Source organism: Neophocaena asiaeorientalis, unplaced genomic scaffold, assembly GCF_003031525.2.
Source record: "Neophocaena asiaeorientalis asiaeorientalis breed wild unplaced genomic scaffold, Neophocaena_asiaeorientalis_V1.1 scaffold1, whole genome shotgun sequence".
Lineage (NCBI taxonomy): Eukaryota > Metazoa > Chordata > Mammalia > Artiodactyla > Phocoenidae > Neophocaena > Neophocaena asiaeorientalis.
The window spans coordinates 2,871,624-2,887,066 of NW_020171981.1; the positions used below are offsets into that span (position 1 = coordinate 2,871,624).

Here is a 15,443-nt window from a genome sequence, read left to right on the forward strand (position 1 = left end):
AACAAGTCACCTCTATGTGCCTCCGGTTCTCCATCTAAACTTTTAGCTTAAAATCTAGTGGTTCTCGGGCTTCCCTCGTGGCGCAGTGGTTGAGAATCTGCCTGTCAATGCAGGGGACAGGGGTTCGAGCCCTGGTCTGGGGAGATCCCACATGCCGCGGAGCAACTAGGCCCATGAGCCACAACTACTAAGCCTGTGCGTCTGGAGCCTGTGCTCTGCAACAAGAGAGGCCCGCGCACCGTGTTGAGTGACCCCCGCTGGCCACAACTACAGAAAGCCCTCGCACAGAAACGAAGACCCAACACAGCAAAAAAAAAAAAAAAAAATCTAGTGGTTCTCAAAGTGTGGTCCTGGACCAGCACCTGGGAATCATAAATTCTTAGGGCCTTCTGCAGCTCTGAATCAGAAACTGTGCTTTAACACAGTGACCTCCAACCTTTTTGGCACCAGGGATTAAAGACAATTTTTCCACAGATGGTTGTGGGGGATGGTTCAGGCGGTAACGCGAGCGATGGGGAGCGGCAGATGAAGCTTCGCTCGCTCGCCCGCTGGTCCGAGGCCCAGGCATTGGGGACCCCTGCTTTAACAAGCCCCCCAGATGATTCTAATGGAGGCTAAAGTTTAGGAACTACTTGCTTATTAGGGCATCTGCTACAGGTTGCAAGCTGGAATCACTTGGGGAACTTTTCAAAAAAAGAGGTGCCCCAGCCCCTTTAAAAGGCCAGATAAATCAGGGATGGGATCAAAATACCATATTAGACCTAGGGGCCTAATATGCAGCTAAGGTTAAGAAACACTGATGTGGGGACTCCCCTGGTGGCACATTGGTTAAGAATCCACCTGCCATTGCAGGGAACACGGGTTCAGGCCCTGGTCCGGGAAGATCCCACATGCCACGGAGCAACTGAGCCCGTGCACCACAACTACTGAGCCTGTGCTCTAAAGCCCGTAAGCCACAACTACCGAGGCTGTGTGCCACAACTACTGAAGCCCGCGCGCCTAGAGCCCATGCTCCACAACAAGAGAAGCCACCGCAATCAGAAGCCTGAGCACCGCAACAAAGAGGAGCCCCCGCTCACCGCAACTAGAGAAAGCCCGCGCGCAGCAACGAAGACCCAACGCAGCCAAAAATAAAAAATAAAAAAAACACACACAAAAAAGAAACACTGATGTGCAAGGATATTACTTATGGATACTTGGCCAAATTTCTACCTGAAACAAAGAAGATTTAAGCGTTTTCCAAGAGTTGAGTAAAAAGGATGCTAGGCTTTGGAGTCAAATGGAACATGGGTTGACATCTTTGCCCTATCACAAAGTGGCCCTGGGCAAGTTATTTAACTCATTAAACAAGGATAATTAATGTATATTACCTTGAGTCAATATGATGATTAAATTTTAGAATGTGTAAAGCACTTTGTGCAGGGCCTAGCACATAGCAGGTACCCAACAAGTGATTTGTAGATACTATCCCCACTGGTGGACCAGTGGAGCACGCTGCAAGTCAAGAAAACCTGAGGGCTGAGCTATACCCCGAGTAGCTATTTGTAACTGCCCAACTGGGGACAGAGATCTGTGGTAAAACACTCAAAAGAAGCAGGAGTGAAAGAAAATCTTTTATTTAAAAAAAAGAAAAAAAAAAGTGGGCTCTGGGAAGAACAGAGTTAGTCCATCCGGGCCTTCAGTGTCCTCGTGGTGATTTTGTCCTTCTCACTGCAGAGGGAGAAAGTCACAGAACATCTACACCCATTCTAGACTGCAGAACAAACTAGAACAGCTGTCCTAACTCTGGGGTTAACTGTTTTGCCCACGTTACACTAATGTTAGCTTGTTTTTCTGGCCTGTGGTGAGGAAGGGGAGAATGGAGAAACTTCCATAACTTGGAGCCATCAAGAGTTGGGATGATTCAGGGCTGGAGTGTGAAGCGCTCCAAAGCAGGGAAGGAGCTCCCCAGGCCTAGAGAACAAGTAACTTAGGAAGGAGGTGTGAGGTGTTTCACTCCAGTGAAGGGAAAAGATCCTTGGGGTGGTAAATTGTATTAGCCCCAACCTGTTTTTCACAGTAATTAAGCAGGTTACCCCATAACAAAAGGGTCCAAATGCTTGTTCTGGGAGGTTCCCAAGGAAAGCTGTTGGGAGGATACCAGGTTCCTGGTGACAGCCCCAAACAAGTAAGAGGGAAGGAGGGTGGCAGTTAGGCATCCGGCTGGGGGGTGGGAAAACATTCCCTGGGCCCAGCACACCACACAGTTGTGGGTCCCATGCTGGTGTGAGCTGGGAGAGGAGGGGAGCCCCCCACGATTTATTCTGATCAGTCTGCAGTAGCTTTGCTGTGGCTCATCCCCACAAAGGTCCCTGAGACTTTGGGGACAGTGCTCAGGAAGGAAAGAAATGTCTATTTTGAGCAAGGGGAGGAGACTCGGGGACACAGAGCCTCACCAGACGGAGGCCAGGGGAATCTGGGTAGGCTCCCACCTTAGCTGCCACCCTTAGGAAGCATGGATTTCTGCTATCCCGGGCCTGCTGCAAGCGCCCTTCTTATTTCACACCTGACTAGGGGCTGGGCAGACGGGGTGTTTGTGCAGGAGGGGAGAGGCACGTGTCTGCAGAGCTTCTAGACTTCCCCCAGTGCACACTTACACGATGTGAACGACGACTCCCATGCCCGACACCGCATCCCTGTCCACAGCGTTCAGCATGGCTTGTGAGATGGTTTCAAACAGGTGTTCTGGGTCCTGCCGACAGAGCAGAAACCTTTCAATCCCCAGAGCCTTGGACCCTCACTTGGTCTGGCCCCTTAACTCTCTCTTCTCTAGGCTCAAGGTGCCCAGCTCTGGCCCCTCCCGTGTCTGGAGTGAGGGATGGTTCCCTGGATGCGAGAAGCCCCCTCACCTCCTTCTCAGAAGGCAGCAAGGTTACATAAGATATAGTTCAAGCCCTGCACTTCCTCCGCTAACCAGCATTGTGACCTTGAGCAAGTCAATGTCCCTTCGCTAAGCCTCAATTCCTCTTCTATAAAATGGGGGAAGAATCCCCGTGGCTCCTATGTGCTTTACCAGCTATCTCATGGACTCTCCTCCTGGGTAGCTCAGAGGTATTGCACAACTCAACCTGTCCAACCATGAACCCATTTCCCCCCAAACCTGTTGCATCCACCACATCCCCTATCTTGGTTGGCTTAGCTAGAAAACTCAAGTGTCCTCAGCATCTCCACCTCCCTCACTTCTGTTTTAAGTGACCAAGTACTCTAGACTCTGGCTGCCCCGCTCCCCCACTGCCACTCTCTTTGCTCAGGACCTCAGTGCCACACCGACCTGCAGGCCTCTGGTGCCTCAGGTCTCTTACTGCCTTTGACACCATGTCAGAAGAAAAAGTTCCAATGAGGTATCACCTCTCACCAGTTAGAATAGGCATCATCAGAAAATCTACAAACAACACATGCTGGAGAGGGTGTGGAGAAAAGGGAACCCTCTTGCACTGTTGGTGGGAATGTAAATTAATACAGCCACTATGGAGAACAGTATGGAGGTTCCTTAAAAAACTAAAAATAGAATTACCATACGACCCAGCGATCCCACTACATACACTAAGATGTAGAAAATGGATAACTAATGAGAACCTGCTATATAAAAAATAAAAATCAAAAAAAAAAAAAGTTCCAACTGCTTGGCGTGGCATCCAAGGCGTTTCCGAGTCTCATCGTGACTTCACTCTCCTCCTTCCTCTCACCCCACGTTCTGCCCACACGCCAGCGGCCACAGCAAGCTCTCTCCAGTCACTGAACACACTGGGCCCCTCCTGTACTTCTGACCTTTGCACAGGCTGCTCCTTCTGCCAGCCAGGCCCTTTCTTTCCTCCTGTTCCTGGCAAACTTCATTTCAACAGGTATCTGTGGGTCTGTCTTATTTCATTAGACTGCAATAAGCCCTCGAAGACAGGCTCTCTGGTTTCCCCGGAGCCTGGCAGAGCTGGCACAACAGCCGACCCTGTCAGGTACTGCTCCTGTCTTCCCAGGTGATTTCCTCACACCACCACTCATAAAATAGATTCTGCTATTATCCCCATTTTACAGCTAAGGAAGTGGAGGCACAGAGAAGTAAAGTGACTTACCCTGAACATAACTAATGAGATGGTAGGTGGATCTGGGTTTCCAACCCAGACAACCTGACTCCACAGCCCATTCTCCTGAGCTGCCCCTAACGCTATACCTTGTTAAATGTGTGTTCAATGAATGGATATGAGAACCCTGTAAACCCAACGTGGGGAATTATTTGTTGTTGTAGCAAATATCTGACTGAGGTCTCTTCATGGAAGGTGCTCTCCCTGGGAGCCAAGGCCCTTCCTTGTAGGGGAAGCAGATGGAGTTTCTGGATGCCCTTCCAAGGCTCAGCAGCTGTGACTTTCTTTCCTACCTGCACCATTCTTCCCATTACCTGCCAGGTAAACACATTTTCCCCTGATGGCCAAGGGGTGGGCACCTGAGAACCCAGCCCCGCTCCATGCCACCAACTCACCATGTTGGGTTCCCAGAGGGACTCGCACATCCCGTACATTTGTTCCGTGCAGGTACCACTGACTACAAAGTCATCAGTCACCATGGGGCAGCCGATAAGGTCTAGAGAGCAAATGAAGGGCTTAAAGGTCTTCGGGTCCAATCCAGCAATGACCGGCTCAGTGTAGTAGGGCCCAAACCTGTGGGGGCCAGGAGCAGAGAGAGAAAGTGGAGCTCAAGAACATTCACTTTCCTGTTCAGGCCTGTTCAGACAAGGCCCCGGCCCAGACCCAGGGAGGAAAGTGGAGGGCCCGTTTGGGACAATCCCCTTTCCCCCTCTCCTGGCATCTAGCAATGCTCTAAGACTTTCTTCTTTTCTCTGACACTTGCCTTCATATCCTCCTCACCCCGACCCTCTCTTCCTCTTCCTTTCTTTGGTTATTCTGTTGTTGTTTTTTTAACCTACTCTCCCTATTCTCATCCAGGTCCTATCACCGTTCAATCTTCTATTTATACACCTATACCTTTACTCCTTTCATAAAAGGATTTGAAGCAGTTTGTAGAAAAAACACTGAAAAATAAAACCAAACCGCTAAAACATAATGCCATTGGCAGCAACATGGATGGACCTACAGATTACCATACTAAGTGAAGTAAGGCAGAAAAAGAAAGACAAATACCATATGATATCACTTATGTGGAATCTAAAATATGACACAAATGAACTTAATTATGAAACAGACTCACAGACATAGAAAACAAACTTATGGTTACCAAAGGGGAAAGGGAGTGGGGGAGGGATAAATTAGGAGTATGGGATTAACAGATACACACCACTATATATAAGATAGATAAACAAGGCCCTACTGTATAGCACAGGGAACTATATTCAATATCCTATAATAAACCATAATGGAAAAGAATATGAAAAACAATATGTATATATATGTATAACTGAATCACTTTGCTGTACCAGAAACTAACACATTGTAAATCAACTATACTTCAATTAATTTTTTAAAAAAAAGTTCTTCCTATGCACCAACTAAAGAAAAAACCAATCCCAAAATCAAGAATACAAGACACTCAGACAAAACACAAAGTTTTGTTTTGAGTCTCCCAGCAGACAAAGCAAACAAGGGTACTCAGTGAGCTGGGTTATTTTCATTGTTTGCCATTAGGAAATAATAGCTTATCAGAAACTTGTTCTAGACACTGAGCTTTAAGAAGAATCAATCTTAGGGATATTTAGATAGAAAACAGAAAATACTCAAAAAGTAGTAGCCACTATCCTCAATAGAAAGAGTAAGTAAACAGACATTTTCCACGTCTTATATCAGCTCTCAGTAATTTCTACGGGCATGATCTTAAGTTACAACTCTGTAAAAAATAATTCTAAATAAAAAAATACTCATTGTAAGGTGGAGGAAGAGGTTGGAGTAGCCACTTCAATCTGGCATTTCTCAAACAGACCCCTAGGTATCAAATTTCTCTAACAAATCTTAAATTTTGTATTTTCCTCTCAATAAACTGAAAACAAAGTTAATATAAGAATGTCCTGTATTATCTGGGTAACGACCTTAAAAATAAATACAACATGGCTCAGGGCCTGCGTTTGTACTTCCAGTCGTGTCGATGTCACGGTACCACCTAAAGGTCAGTGTTTCACAGAGGTGCTTGGATGGATTCTCTGGGGTCCAAGAGAAGTTATTTACTTTAAAAAGGGTCTGTACATGGCTCAATTTTGCAAATCACTGCATTAGCCTATCCTGCTGGAAAATCAATGATTTCAGTTGGGCTTGTAGAGAAAGCTCCTGGTTACAGTAGCTGAGAATCTAGAATTTTCCAGGTCAGCTTCAATGTCCTGTATTTTTATTATGAGTAAACATGAGCCATTAAATATATACTGAAATGTGAGTTAATCTGTACAACTTTGTAAGACTTCCTCCCTATATCTGAAACTAATATAATATTGTAAATCAATTATACCTAAATTAAAAAAGAAAAAAGAAGGAAAAATAAAGACCTCTCCCCCCACCCCCATGAACCAGTTTTTAAAAATCTTTTGGGGCTTCCCTGGTGGCGCAGTGGTTGAGAGTCCGCCTGCCGATGCAGGGGACACGGGTTCGTGCCCCGATCCGGGAAGATCCCACATGCCGCGGAGCGGCTAGGCCCGTGAGCCATGGCTGCTGAGCCTGCATGTCCGGAGCCTGTGCTCCGCAACGGGAGAGACCACAGCTGTGAGAGGCCCGCGTACCGCAAAAAAAAAAAAAAAAGATCTTTTGTTAAGCCTCTCTCAATTTGGGATTTTGATAAACATGGTTACTACATATGGCAGACAATTCATAGCTGAGGATATTAACATAAACCTAAAAAAAAGGTAACCATTTGTTTTGTTTATTTTTTAATAGTAAAAAGACAATAATATTGCTCCAGGTATGGAAATGGCAAAAACTTAGTTTTGAAAGCTAAAGAGTACTTTTGCAACTTTTCTATAAAGTCTAAAATTATTTCAAAATAAAAAGTTAAAAAAAAAAGGAAAGAAAAAAAGCTTAACCTGTCTTCTTGCCACCCAGTCTTTTTTTTTTTAATGGCCATTTTTTTCTTTTCTTATTAGAGTATAGTTGCTTTACAATGTTGTGTTAGTTTCTGCTGTACAATGAAATGAATCAGCTATATGTATACATATATCCCCTCCTTTTTGGATTTCCTTCCCATTTAGGTCACCACAGAGCATTAAGTAGAGTTCCCTGTGCTATACAGTAGGTTCTCATTAGTTATCTGTTTTATACATAGTAGTATATATATGTCAATCCTAATCTCCCAATTCATCCCACCCCTCCTTTCCCCATTTGGTGTCCATACGTTTGTTCTCTACATCTGTCTCTCTATTTCTGCCTACAAATAGGTTCATCTGTACTATTTTTGTAGATTCCACATATATGCTTTAATATATGATATTTGTTTTTCTCTTTCTGACTTACTTCACTCTGTGTGACAGTCTCTAGGTCCATCCACGTCTCTGCAAATAGCACAGATTTGTTCCTTCTTATGGCTGAGTAATATTCCATTTTATATATGTACCACATCCTTTATCCGTTCCTCTGCTGATGGACATTTAGGTTACTTCCATGTCCTGGCTATTGTAAATAGCACTGTAGTGAACACTGGGGTGCATGTATCTTTTGAATTATGGTTTTCTCCACATATATGCCCAGGAGTGGGATTGCTGGCTCATATGGTAGTTTTATTTGTAGTTTTTTAAGGAACCTCCATACTGTTCTCCATAGTGGCTGTACCAATTTACATTCCCATTTGCCACCCAGTTCTGCCCAGAGGTGGGTGGGGAAAGTACCTACAGGGTTCTCCCTTCAATTTCATCCCAGCTTCTGCACTGAATTCTACAGTTAGGAGCCCCTTCTTTTCTCATCATAAAGTCCTCAAATGTCAAAAGTTAACATACCCAATTCCTAGGTTCCGTGTATTCCAGAGTATCTAATGACAACAGAATAAGCTCTTGGGTAAGGGTGGCTCCTGGCTGGGAGATGCCAGGGCACACTTTGGTAGCGTTAATTTTGTTTCCTGGGAGCAACTTCACTTGCTGCTTGCATTCCCTGTCTTCTTCTGAAGTAGCCCTTTCTTTCCTATTTGGTTGTTAGGTCCACAGAAAAGACCCAGAAAATAAGGATACTATCCAGCAAATACGAAATGAGTCAAGGAGGAGGAATCTCCTTCCTGGGTGCCCCCTCCATACTACTTTCCCAATCAAAGGTTTCTGCATTCCCCGAGTCCCAGGCTACATTTCTACTCACCGTTTCTCGTACAAGAGGTTGGCCACCATGCTCATGAGTGTGTAAGGCTTGATCTGCCGACCTTCCTTCAGCTCATACAGGTTCAGCCGGAACTTGAGGCGCTGGGCACTGTGGTAAAAGGAGAAAAGTGAGTTAGTAAGTCATTGCTGAATGTCCCCTGGTGTCCGCCTCATGGAGGTCAGGAGGTGCCTAAGGAGACACAATCCCAGCCCCTGCCAAGAGACTCCTCCCCATCTGCCAGATTTTCTTCTGATTTTCTTACCAGAAGTCCAGCCTCACATCCGCTTTTCAGTCTTGTCCAACACTTCTACCCATAAACATGCCACTCTGCTAACCTTTTTTCTCATACTTTTTTTTAGGGTGAGAAAAGGGAGTTAAGAAGTGGATTCTCCCCCCACTTTTTTGAGGAATAGTTTATACAGTACACTCTGGGTAGGAGTCTGCCTGCAGACATAATGATGGTGGCTTACAGTAGAAAGGGCAGTGAACTGAGAGAGCTGAGCTGGGCTAAGCCTTCATCTTACCACTTAAGTTTTCCATCCCTAAGACAGGGACAAAATAAGTCACCTTATTTTGTGAGATAATGTATGGGTGTTAATAAGCAGCAGCTGTTGCTAATGGACTGAAAGGCGCCTAAGAAAGTAGGCTGCACCTCCTCCACTCCCATCTCAGAGCCCAGGGACAGGCCCTGCAGGGAACAGACCAGTGACACACATGCTGGAAGCAGAGCAATGAGTAACAGGACACCAGAACAAAGAGCCTTCGACGTGACCTAAGCATCATACAGGCGAGGAAACTGAGGCCCAGCAAAGGTAGCAATTACGGCCCACAGACATGCAAACTCGGTGAGAAGAGGCTCCTGAAGAAAAGGAAATAGTGTGAAGGGAACGGCAGTGACTGGAGAGAGGAAGGCTGATGGGGGCCTTCATACTGACAGCAATGCTAAGCCGTCATTCTCTGATTCCACCAGCAATGGAAGAAAAGGGCTGGTTGGGTTAGATTTCAGGAAGAATTTCCAAAATAGATGTTCTTGAGACTTTAGAGAGGTTTAAGGGAAATGAGAGAGAAAACTTTCTGACAAGCTCCCACCCACCTTAGTGAACTGTCAATCTTCTAAGAACAAAGTCCAGGAACTGCTGCTCCTTAGGCCACCTGTGACCACATCTTCCCTCTTGAAACGTTGACCCTCTTTTCCACTGGCCTCTCTTCTTCCCCAACTGACTGCTGAATATACAGTTCAGCTCTGGAGCTGCAGCTTGTTTCCCTCTGTGTATTCTGTCTCTCCAGAATCTGTTCCCATAGATTTAACAAATCACCAATGCCTATCCAGCCCTGAGATATAATCTCAAGACCCCAACTGCTCAGAAGATGTTTCTACTTGGCTTGCCATGTCCCTTTAAAATCGGTATCAAAATGAAAGTCGTCACCTTTCCCCTAAAACCAGTCTTCCCAATTCCTGTATTTCAGTCAACATGCTCAAAACAGAAATCACCTTTAAAACACTTCTGGATTGCCTACATGCCAAGTACTAGAACAGATACTAATAACAAATAAAAAAGACACGAACCCCGACTTCAATGGTTAACTCTTTGGCCTCACAATATCCAAGTAGCCACTAAGGTTGGTCAGCAACAACTCTCAGAAATGCCTTCTTTTCCTTTCCCACCTCACCACCCCATCAGAACCACAACCTTCACACCCGGACCATCACAAGAGCCACCTAGTTCATCTCCCAGACTCTCCCTTCTCTCACAGAACCGCGGTCAACTAGGTAACTGCTCTAGCAGTTAATATGGGTTCGTTATCTTATTATGCGTTAGTTATCTTTCTGTATGCCTGCCTTTTCTCCCAACTAGACCTGAAGTTCTTTAGGGGCTGAGCATGGGCTTTGGCCTCAGAGATTGGGATCCTGGGGGTCATTCATTAGCTTACATCTTGGGCAATACACTCTCTGTGACCCTCAGTTTCCTCATCTGCAAAATGGGACAACATGGGAACGTGGTTAAGAGGATTAAAGTCCATGGATGTAAGGTGCTTTCCACAGTGTTCGGCAAAGTCTCAGATTCACTGATGTTGTTTAGTAGATGACTAACACCCACGCCACTCGAGCCGCTAGGCAAGAATGGTCCAAGAAGAAGCCTGGGTGTAGGTGGGGACCCCCGACACTCACACTGTCTGGACGTCGGTGGCGAGCCCGGCCAGGCCGATGTACAGCCGGTCGCCCATGGGAAAGATCTTCTGGAAGTCCGTGGTCACCATCTGGGCCTGGATCCCGAAGCGCCTGTCGGCAGCGATGGCCACACAGTTCTTCCCCTTCATGGCCATGACGGCCCCTCCGTTATAGGACATAATAGACTGAAACAGAGCGGAAGGGCTCAGCGCGTGGGGCCAAACGCGGCCCGGCGCAGCTCCTGATTCGGAGGCTCCTGTACGCATCGTCCTCCACTCTGGAGGCGCCTGGATGCCCTGAACTCCAGCTCTGAGATTAGCGCTGGGAGGCTGCGAGGAGCCCCATTCCCTGCCTCGGTCCTCACCGCGGTCCGCTCCCCCTTCAAACTGGAGCCGCTTCCTTCAATCGCCCACCAGGCCTCTACGCCTCCCAAACTCCCCATGACACCCCTCCCCATTCCTCAATCCCTACCCCGTGTCCCTTCTCCTTGCTCCCCACCTCACCATGATTGCGGCGTATTAGGACCTCCAATAGCCACAATTCCGGCCAACCTGCTATGGGCCTCACTGCGCAACCACCCTCGCTGCTTTCTCTCTATTGGCTGGGAGGCCGACCCTTCCGGGACATTTTGGCTTCCTATTGGCTATGTGTCTTTGTCAGTCATCAGACAGGAGTTTGGTTGAGAAGCCAAAACCAAGGTGAGGAGAGCGCAAAGTGAAAAGTCACTCTCAGTGCGGAAGAGCCCGGCGTCGCGGTGCAAGCTGGTATAGCGGTGGACTCAGTCTCTGGGCGCAGGAGACGCGGGCCGGAGCCTGCCCCCACGTGGGCTAGTGAAACCCGAGATAAGGGCCTTTGGCTCCAGTGAAGGGCCACGGGGTTGGTTAAGAGCACGCTGTGTGGGTCGGGCATATTACTCATGAAGTTTGTTTCATTTATTCATTCCAGAAATCCTTACATCTGTTGTATGCCAGGCACCATGCTAGGCTCTGGACATGCACTGGGCTAGAGCTGTGCCTAGTATTTAAGAGGTGCCCGTAAAGTGCGTATTTACTCTTGCGAGGGGGGAGGGGCACAGGGAGGGTGTCGCGGGTATTCAGCGGCTGCAGGGATTGGGCTGCAAAGGGGACGTTTGGAAGCCGAAGGTGGTTCTGCTTTGGGGGACTCTCAGCAGGTCGACTTCACGTATCCCCAATATCAGATCACCCCAAAGAGAGACATCACGGGCTTCCCCAACTTTAAGATCCAGAGGAGGCAGGCGACGATTTCCGCCACCCCCGAGCCAATGGAGGGGAGGCGAGCACGTCCCGCCTGCTCCCCTCCCCAGTTCCGGACCCTTCTTTGGGTTTGACTTATTTAGTCCGGTTATGGATTTTCTGAGTTCTGCGCTGTCTCAGGCTCACTCCCATTGACTCGGCTCACTGCGACACAAGTAGTTACCGCCGTCTCTGTGGCGCAATCGGTTAGCGCGTTCGGCTGTTAACCGAAAGGTTGGTGGTTCGAGCCCACCCAGGGACGCTCTCTACTTTTTTTCCACCCTGAAAAGGAAAACCTAAGTGAATTATTCTCCCAACCGCTGAAAAGCCAAATTTTGTATTGAAATAGCGGACAACACTTTTTCTATAGCTAATCAGAGGGTCGTTGTGACTGAAAATTCGTTGTTGTTCCGTTAATGACGGGATAATGTCTCCAGCACTTCCCTCCTCCGCCTACCTCCCACCCGCCCCCAAGCTGGATTGCAGGAAAGGCAAAGACAGGTTTTTGTCTCACCATGCAATACGTTTAACGTTGCATTTTTCGTAGGATTAAGAATGAATTTGCAAAAAAAAAAAAAAAGAATGAATTTGCAGTGGAGGTTGAACAGTTTTACATTGTCTGCTTCAATCAATGTTACAATCTCGAAATATTACATTCGGAAAGGAATAAAGTAGTGCGAGAGACAAAGGCAGCGACAAATTGAGGGATGAAGAGAAAGGTGAGAAAGGAAGAACACAGCTGTGATATACGGAGAGAGACAGAAAGAGGGGACACGACAGAGAAATAGGCGGGTGAGTGGAAGGAAAACCCGGAAAAAATGGAGAGAGGGAAAAGAGAAGCAGTTAATATGAGAAGCATGAGAAAAAATAAATCAACAAAACAGGTTTTTTTCTAGAAATACAGAGACGTGGGGAAGAGGATGGGGAAACAGAAGCAGAATCTGACAAAGGACATTGTTTTGGGGAGAGAGAAGGAGTAAAGAACACAGTTAAAGATAGTCATAATATCACTAGAGGAGCTGCCCTCTCCTACCATTGTCATCCTCTTCCAGGAGATCTTATCCTCGCAGTATCTCTTCGTATATGTGCTGGAAATAATTACCTAGATTCCTGAGTTCCTGCCCTCTGGAAACTTCTAGTCTATGACACACACAGTGACTCTTCTGATGAAGAGTTTGTCAGCTAGGTGACCTCCTGAAATACTACAACTAACCCAACGGAGAGGAAGCTTTGGCATCTCACGTCCGCCAGAGGTGCCTCCCTGGGCTGGGAGTGGGAGCCTCCGCTTTTAAGTGGAGCTAAGCTAAGGACTCTCTCAAGCAGTTCCCTTCCACATTTGGTGCCTCCTCAAGACTGGGCTCAGAGGAAGCCTCTCTGAAAGCCTTCCCCAGTGCTCACCCACCCTTACCTCGAGCTTACAGGGGCGGGGGTGGGGGGCGGTAAGTGACAAACGGAAAGATACACAGTGCCCGTGAAAGCTAACGGGACAGGCTGCGTAACCCTCCCACTTGCCCCCGCCGGCCTGTGAGCACCCTGTGGGGCAAAAGCCCGGCTCATCAGCTTTATATCCCCTGCGCTTAGTGTAGTCTTTGACAATGGCACAGGACAGGTACTTCTTTGTCGGGAAACCTGGGAACTTCAGAAGTGAGAAAGATTTGGTCAGAGGTTCTCCTGATAAAGCCAGAAAGGCCAGGGATATGGGGACTGGAAAGTGATGGAAGTGATTAAAATGAAGCTTTAGTGGGTAGTGGGGTCTTCTGTGTTGTGTTTTTGCTCGTGATTGGCGCTTAATAACTGTCTGAGGAACAAATGAACGGATTCCCGGTGAGCACAGTCGTCCCCTTGGGCAGCACTCCAGGATTAAAGGGCTGCAGTGGGGACTCAGAGGGACGTCAGCCTTCTTCCCAGTAGCTGATATCCTCCCACCTTCATCCAAGACAGCCCCTGGGTGCCCCCTGTGGATCATGGGTGAGACCGAGACCTTCGCGAAACCCCTACAGGTTTCCCTTGCCCGGGATCTTCTAGCCCGAAAGGAGTGGCAGACCAGGAGTCCTTACTGCTGCACTCCCCTCCCCGCAGGGTGACTGGGGGACCGTAGAGGATGCGCTAGCCTTCCCAGGCAGAGTCCAGGATGCCAGCAACACACTTGCCCCAGGGACAGTGGGCGTGTCCACGCCAAGAGCCCCCTTTCCGTGAAGGGCGGCGAACTCCCGGTCTCCCCGCACAAGGAAGGAAAGGAGAGCAGGTGACCGAATCCTCCCCGGCCCAGCTCCCGCGGGTTCTCAGACCACCCCCTCTGGGCGGAAATCTCTCCAGCCCTTCCTCTTCCTCCTCGCCCCCACTCGGTGGGTGTGCGCCAAAGACTGAAGCTCGGGTCGCTTGGCGGCCAGTGTCCGCAGGTCTTCTGGTCGCCAGCCAAAGGGTGAAAGCATTCAGCACGGTGGCCTCAGCTTCGGGTCTGCCTGGGCTGCGAAAGAGGAGGGAAGGAGGAAGAGGAAGGCCGTCGGATGCTTGCTGAAGATTCGTTTCCTAATTTCCTAACTTGACCCACCCACCGCCAGTGCGCTTAATGGCGCTTCTGGCCGGCTAATCGAGCTCTTTGGAGTGACTGACATAATGATCATCCCTAATCAATCCTGAATAACGAATACGCGAATCGACCGTCCTAATCTAATGAGGCGGGCCCACGCTAGTCTCCATAACGTAGTATCGATCGGCTTCCTCGGTGCCGGCCTCAGCTGCTGCTCCAAGGTTTTCCAAGCTCCCTCCTAGTCTTCTCCTCCGGCGGGAGCCACAGGGTACCGGAGCCCGGAGCAACGATCGGAGTAGGAGGGCATCAGCCGCCTCTGCGCTCGCCGGACTCCTCCCGCCGCCTGAGCGAGCGAGGCGCACCAACCTTGCAGAGGTCGGGGCGCAATCGGCGCGCGGGCGAAAAATGCGGGAATAAGTGCCCGGCAGGAAAAAAGCGCGGGCCCACTTCCGAGCCCCGGCGCCTTGTTTTCGAGTGCATTCGGGCCTCTCGCGTTAGGCCGGGTTACTGTGTCCCGGCCCCGGAGCCTGAGCTGACGTCTTCAGCTTGCCTCCCGGTCCAGGTTGCGTTCCGATCTTGACCGAGCACACCGGAGGCGCCAGCCTCCACCACAGCAAACCGACCCCTCGCCGCGAGACGTCCCTCCAGGCCTCTGCCTCCGTCCTCCCGGCGGTTTGCTCCCCCGAAGCGCCCGGGCCGGGTCTCGGGCGCAGCGTTTCAGAGCCGCCGATCGGGCCGCCGAGAGGGCAAGGGGAGAGGGGAGGAGACGCTCGCTCTCACCCATGCAGTTATTAATTTCAAGGGAGTGTCACTTAAGTGAATGAAAATAACCCAGACTTGTGGCCAGAAGCGTCGCGTCCCCCGCCTGAGCACATTGCCCTTAGATCGCGGCCGAGGGGTGGAGGGCTGCAGAGCGAGCCACATTTCAGCCCAGTCCTCATCTCACCATTTTCCAGGCGCTCCAGCTAGGGGCGAGGATCGCAGGGTCAGGGGGTAGGGGGGGCGCACACATATTTTGGGGGCAAGGGTTAGTTGAGGAAGGGTGAGGTCGTGGTCTAGTTTTGGGGGGCCCGGCACCCGGTTGGGGGCGCAGCCTTGTTAGCCTCTCCCCCCCTCCTCTTCCCCTCTCCGCAAACACCCTGAAGGAATGAGGTCACGTGGGTGAGTGGTGGGCGGGACCTACTCTTGTC

The 15,443-nt window shown here is 49.1% G+C and overlaps 1 protein-coding gene and 1 non-coding gene across 2 annotated transcripts; one reads left to right on the plus strand and one right to left on the minus strand.

The window, feature by feature from the left end:
• Window positions 1-1,600: 1,600 nt before the first annotated feature.
• Window positions 1,601-11,063, minus strand: PSMB3 (proteasome 20S subunit beta 3). Its single transcript, XM_024746019.1, has 6 exons — window positions 10,974-11,063; window positions 10,471-10,655; window positions 8,301-8,408; window positions 4,511-4,688; window positions 2,637-2,731; window positions 1,601-1,710 (listed from the first exon to the last, which is right to left on the minus strand). Exons 1-6 carry the CDS (start codon window positions 10,974-10,976, stop codon window positions 1,662-1,664), a joined length of 618 nt encoding a protein of 205 aa, XP_024601787.1. The 5' UTR covers window positions 10,977-11,063; the 3' UTR covers window positions 1,601-1,661.
• An 848-nt stretch (window positions 11,064-11,911) lies between these two features.
• Window positions 11,912-11,985, plus strand: TRNAN-GUU (transfer RNA asparagine (anticodon GUU)). The gene has a single exon. It is a non-coding gene; the product is annotated as a tRNA-Asn (tRNA).
• Window positions 11,986-15,443: the final 3,458 nt, after the last annotated feature.

Excerpts from the sequence above, each read along its gene's own strand:
- PSMB3 (XM_024746019.1), bottom strand. Across the intron at positions 4,689-8,300 it reads AACCTCTTGTACGAGAAACG|GTTTGGGCCCTACTACACTG; the intron begins GTGAGTAGAAAT and ends TGGCCCCCACAG. Across the intron at positions 2,732-4,510 it reads CCCTCTGGGAACCCAACATG|GACCCAGAACACCTGTTTGA; the intron begins GTGAGTTGGTGG and ends CTCTGTCGGCAG.